Source organism: Lolium rigidum, chromosome 5 (genome assembly GCF_022539505.1).
Source record: "Lolium rigidum isolate FL_2022 chromosome 5, APGP_CSIRO_Lrig_0.1, whole genome shotgun sequence".
Lineage (NCBI taxonomy): Eukaryota > Viridiplantae > Streptophyta > Magnoliopsida > Poales > Poaceae > Lolium > Lolium rigidum.
Window position 1 is genome coordinate 177,095,299 of NC_061512.1, and position 6,316 is coordinate 177,101,614.

Genomic DNA, 6,316 nt, shown 5'->3' on the forward strand with positions numbered 1-6,316 from the left:
AGGCTTTGGCCTGCGCTGCTTCTCCTTCTTTTCCTCCTCTTCGGAGGAGAAGGGACTCACTCGCGGGGTGGAGGCTGTCCTCGGTCTTCTTCTTCGGCGAAGATTGGGGGAAGAGTTTTGAGAAGGAAGAGGAAGAGGAAGACATTGCTACGGGAGGAGAGGGTTTTTTGGTGCCGATAGGCTGGAATGGAATAGAGGATATGAGAGAGAGCTAACCAGATCGGCGCGGTTTAAATAATGATAAATCTGGTGAAGGGTTAATGCCATTACAACTTCCAAGGGATCGATGCTAAAAGCTGTCGGGATTTTTAGAGAAGGCTGAGAAGACGGGGCATAATGATGACGGATGCTGTAACGGCTCGCTTCTGCTACGACATGACCTTTCGAAGGGAAAGCATAATGATTTTGGAAATGTTATTTCCAAAACCAGGGGAGCATGTGTTATCACCAGATTTTAGACGAATCCAGAGGTGGGCCGGGCTTGGAAGATTACCTGTGGAAGAATTCTAAGGCGGCCTGGCACGAAGGGTCTTGGGCTGAATTGCCCGTGTATCTTTATTTAATAGTTTATTATAAGAGATAGAATCTTAGTCGTGCACGGTTTAGTGCACGCCCTCATTAGAAAGTCCCCTGGACTATAAATATGTACCTAGGGTTTATGGAATAAACAACAACTCACGTTCAACCCCAAAAACAAACCAATCTCGGCGCATCGCCAACTCCTTCGTCTCGAGGGTTTCTATCGGGTAGCGACATGCTGCCTAGATCGCATCTTGCGATCTAGGCAGCACAAGCCCCACGTTGCTCATGCGTTGCTCGTACTTGAAGCGTTTTTGATGGCGAGCAACGTAGTTATCATTAGATGTGTTAGGGTTAGCATTGTTCTTCGTTTAAGCATGCTTACGTAGTGCAACCCTTGCATATCTAGCCGTCCTCACGCCTATCTCGGGTGTGGGGCGGCACCCCGCTTGATCATTATTTAGTAGATCTGATCCGTTACGATTGCTCCTTGTTTCTACAAGGATTAGTTTAATATCTGCAATAGTTTGGCCTTACAATGGGGGGGAGGATCCAGTGGCACGTAGGGTGGCGTTCGCAAGTCCTAAACGGGATGTTCCTAGGATCAACTTCGTGTTGGTTTTTGGCCTTGTTTAGGATCGGCTTACGAGCACCGTGCGTGGCCGCAAGGCCCAACCTGGAGTAGGATGATCCGGTTATGCGGTGAAAACCCTAAATCGTCGTAGATCTCATTAGCTTCATCTTGATCAAGCAGGACCACCAAGTATTCGTGCACCCCGTACGGATCATGGGTGGATCGGCTCTTTGAGCCGATTCACGGGATAACCCGAGAGCCGATCGAGGCTCGTATTTAACGTTTACATGTATGCCCTGCAGGAAACTAAGCGAGGCAACTTCATCACCTTCCCGACCGGGTATAGGTCAGGTGGCACGCCCTTGCACTTCGCAACGCCGCGTGTGACCAGAAGAGCATTGCGGGCCGTCGCTCGGAGGGGTCTCAGCCAGCCGCAGCTCTAGGCTCCCCCCGGCTCTACAGTGTTGACAAGGCCGCTGCCCGCCGGTGGGTTTTGGCAGTCAACAAATACCCACGTGAATCAAAAGGGATCGCGAACACCTTAACCCATGTGTTCTTGTTAGCATTTGTGAGGAGCCATATGTTCGTCACACAGCTCTCATCCTCCGGTTGAACCATACACAGGGAGCCATTGAGCTCGCTCAACGAAAGGTCACACTTTTGAAGGTCCACATTTGGTGGCCCCTTGATCGCCTTCATCCACTCCTCACTCGCGAGGTTAAAGCATAGTACACCGTTCCTATCTAGCTGAGATCTTAGCAGCAAATGCAATACACCGTTTACGACAACAGGGCTCCTAGCATAGGAAATATTGCTGGTCTGAGGCAACTGCATTGGTCTCCACCCAACACCATCTCCTACCGTGAGGATCTCAAACAAGTAGGGATTGATGTAGACGATCTTGTAGACACTAAATGGGATGGTGCAGCCGAAGCCCAAAAGGCCAGTTTTCTTGCAGGTCTGGAGCACCTCACCGTTGGCAAGGTCGACCACCTTAACATCACATGAAATGCCAATCACACACACCAGGTTATCACGGCTTGTGCAGATAAGCTTCCAAACATAACCCACGTTCTTGATCACTTTCACCACGTTACCGCCCATGTCAATCAGCCGCAGAGACGTGTCCCGGCGGGAGCCAACAACGAGGAGTGGCTCGGCGCGAGCCTTGTACACGGCGACGATGTTGTCGGTTATGAGGGTGTACCACCCCTTGGACACACATCTGAATCGGCAGAGGGTCTTCACGCGGATCCTCGAGAGGATGTCAACAACAACGTCGTCTGGCAATTGTGGCGGCGTCCTGTTAGAGGGAAGCTGCAGCACCCTCCGTGGCTGGCGAAGAAGACAGGGCACCGACGAGAACGCCATCCCCATTTGATCGGACTGGCTTTGTTCCTGAAGATCTCGACTGAATTTGAGTTTAGGCTTTAGCGCAGCGTTATTCCGTGTGTGGCGTGCCCCCTTGAGGTTTACTATCGTGGAGATCGTTGGCCGAAAGAAAACAGGGGGGTTTCGCTATGTTGATGTTTCTGCAGACGTAAGAGTACAGTAATACATATGGAATCTCGACCCGTGTACACAACGTACTCCAACTATGCACCGGAAAGGGTTTCATGGCAGGAGATTGAAGTGTACTAACCGGTCACGTCGCCTTGCATAATAAGCGCAACAAGCTCGGTTTAGTCCAATATTGGAAAGTGTTATGCGTGCTTTCAGTATCTCTTGTACTAGCAGGAAGCCAACAAACGAATTGGACTGTACACAGAATCAGTATGTCTCGGTGGGCCAAGGAAATAAACTCATTTTTGGTGCAGCAGAGACTGCCGGTCGTAGTGTTACAATTTTCCAAAATCAGAGGACATATGTCAGTCAAAATCATATCCAGCGCGCTCTCTTGTGAACGGAGCAGACCGACGACCCTTCTTCAGTGTCACGACCCCGGGTCCGACAGTAGCCTCGACGTGCCGGCGGCATCAGCCGCGGAGTCAGTCCTTCCGCCGTCGTCCGTCTCCGATTCGAAGAGCTCGAACCGCTCGTCTCCGTCGCCGCTCCGGAACCCGGACCCCCCCTGTAGCTCCATCTGCTGCAGCTCCGCCTCCGCCAGCGACTGCATCCGGGCGCGGTCCCTGTCCCGGGGGTAGCTGCAGTACAGGAATGAGTATATGGCGGCGCAGATCGTGAATGGTATCGCGATGGCCGTGTACAGCGCCTTGGCCAGCGACGCCGCGTTCGCCCGGTCTCTCTCGGGGCTGCTGCTGCCGTTCTTCCCGGCCGCGCCGCCGCTCCCCAGCTTGAACCCGTACAGGTGCTGCGACATGAAGCCCACGATCGGCGGCGCGAACGATGCCAGGATGGACTCAAACGCGTTGTCCAGCGCGTAGATGCTAGTCCTCGACTTCACCGGCACGATCTCCGCGAAGATCGGGCTGGAATGTTCCTCATCAGTTGTTCATTCAACAAGTCCGTACAAAATGTAAACGAAACTCTGCTTTCGAACCTGTTTGTAGCAGCGCCGTTCCAGGAGATGATGAGTCCCATCACGAAGAGGACGAGCGCGTGCGCGACGCCGCTGGACGGGTCGTTCGGGAGGCCGAGGAGCAGGATGGCCGCGAGAGGCACGCCCGAGCCGGCGCTGATCTGCGACAGCACGATCCTGCCGGCGTTCGGGTACCGGCGGGCGAGGGCGTCGCCCATCATGCCGCCGAGAAGGCCACCAATGGACGTTGCCACGGAGAACACCGTGATGAACACGGCCGTGGCCCCGTGGCTGAACCCGACGAGCTCCAGCCACATGGACAGGAACGACAGCGCCGACCACGGGAACGAGCCGCTCACGCCCTGCGCCACGAAGATCTGGAACGTCGGGATCTGGATCACGGCCCTGGCCTCCCTCAGCAGCTCCCTGGCCTCCTCCCACGCCGACCGTTTCTCGCCGAGCGCTGACGCTTCTTTGCCCGTCGGGAAGTTGGGGTCGACGGCGAAGAACCACACGAGGACGCCGACCACGACGCTGATGGCCGCCACGAGGTGGAACGCGAAGCGCCAGCCGGCGATCCCGAAGATGGTAGTCGGCGCCAGGAGCACGGCGGAGAAGCCCCCGATGATGGACCCGATGCTGCTGGTCAGCTGCAGCCACCCGAAGGCCGTGCCGCGGTGCTCGTCGTCGGTGGAGTCGGCGACCAGCGACTGGACCGCCGGTATCACCAGGGCTAGGCCGATGCCGTTCAGGCCCCTCGAGATCGCTACCTAGCACACCATCGAAGTTGCTCTGAGTCTCAAATCGACAATTTGGGAGCTTATTAAGCTCTCGAGATCTATGCTCGTCAACGAGACAGCAGACGCCACCGGCTGCTTTGTACGAGCATAGTGTGCCCATGAAGTACGAGCGGAGGTTGAGCGGCCGGGCTCACCTGGAGGAAGGTTTCGGAGATGGCAACGAGGAATGTGGCGGCGGCCCAGAGGAATGCCCCGACGGCGATGACGTGGGCGCGGTTGTGGCGCGACGCGGCGTAGGCGGCCAGCGGGTAGCACGCCGCCTGCACGATGGAGCGGTAGAGGGTGAGTGTGCCGAGGCCCGTCGGCGTGGCGTGCAGGGCAGCGCCGACCTCGCGGTACACCGCTGGTAGCAGCGCCTCGTCGGCGCGCTCCATGATGGACGCCAGGTTCACCAGCACCAGCGTCCGCCGCTCCTCCCACGCCATCGCCGGCCCCATCTCCCGGCTACACTTGAATCCGCTTCTCTGTCGCCTCCTCTTCTGGCGAAATACTCAGCTCCAGCCGGCGATAGCCGCCATTGGTAGCGCCGGCGATCTGGGGAGTTTCTGTCTCGTCTTCGTGGGGGTTTTATATTAGGACAATACATAAATGTCTTTCTCGCGCGTTCACGTGGTTGCCTTTCATTCTTTTGGTTTCCTGCATTGAGATTCGTGCTAAAAATAATACTCCCTCCAATTCATTATATTACTTAATACTTGATGCTAAATAGATGTATCTGCAACTAATACATGTCTAGATATATTTATATTGGTATCAAGTAATATAAATCGGAGAGAGTATTAAAATTATCATGTTTTACAACGAGCGATGAAATCTATGTTTTCGTGTATGTACGTTTCGTGCACTGTAGAATCGCCGCTCTCTACAACAATACGATACAATTTGTTTGCAGTTTTGACTGCAAGCTCCTTTCCCTCTACAACCTATGAACCCAGAAATTTAAGAGCGATAATCGCACTTCACGTGCTGGTAATATCAGTTTTTTTTCATGAGTATCCACTCTAAGAGCAATTTAAAATACTAAAAAGAACTGATCCAACGGGTTTTCAGATTATAGCTGGGCATAGGTAGCCCGGCTCGGACGGCTTATTCACATGGGATCAAGCCAAATTTGCATGTTGGGTTGGGTTTGGGTATGATTCAATGGTTGGGCTGAATTTGGGCTACAAACTACACGATTTAGGGAAGAGTTAGGGCGGGCTTCTACGTGTTTTGGATCAGGCTCGGGTCTAATTTCTAGGCTCAACGGTCGGGCTAGGGCCTAACTCGGGCATACATTTCAGCTTCAGGCTTTTTTTTTTGCCCAACTTAACTTTTGCCCAGGTATAATCAAGATTGATGAAGACACATAGAAGAGAGAGCTTGGACCTCTCCCCTTTCCCCATCTACATTAAAATGCGAATTTCTTTGCCCTCCTGCACTAACCACCTCGTCGTCGTCGATCTGCTCGATTCTTCGCCTCCGGCGGCGGGAGGTTGGGGAATTGACGGATCACGACGTCTATATAGCGTAGGTTGTTGTAGATCGTCTGCCAGCGGCGATGAGGAGGCGGTGGCGTGGCCGGAGAGACTTTTGCGGGCGGCGTTCCCCTCCTCTGCTCTGAATGCTCCGGTGGAGCTCTGTGGCAGATCTGTCGTCCCCCTCGCGTCTGTGACTCGGCGGAGTTGCGAAGCGCGGTTCCCCTTGCCGGAGGCCATGGTGACAGTTCCGATTGTTGAAGATCTAGATGGAGACGGCGTTGTTGACCAAGCTGGCGCCGGTCGTCATGTAGGATGGAGGCACCTTGGTGCCGAGGACCGTCCATTTCCTGGCCCCATGGGGGCTCCTCCCAGTCCAAGCTTTCCGTGGTGGAGTGGCGGAGGGTTTCGCCAGTGGAGCGTGCTACTCGATGAAGAGGATTCTAGGACCCGGAAGGATTGCTATGTATTTTTTTCTTTGTTCTAG

The 6,316-nt window shown here is 54.3% G+C and overlaps 1 protein-coding gene across 1 annotated transcript; it reads right to left on the reverse strand.

The window, feature by feature from the left end:
• Positions 1-3,026: 3,026 nt before the first annotated feature.
• Positions 3,027-4,809, reverse strand: LOC124656752. Its single transcript, XM_047195441.1, has 3 exons — positions 4,507-4,809; positions 3,594-4,342; positions 3,027-3,522 (listed from the first exon to the last, which is right to left on the reverse strand). The coding sequence occupies exons 1-3, from the start codon at positions 4,807-4,809 to the stop codon at positions 3,027-3,029; spliced, it is 1,548 nt and encodes a 515-aa protein (XP_047051397.1).
• Between the last annotated feature and the right edge of the window lie 1,507 nt (positions 4,810-6,316).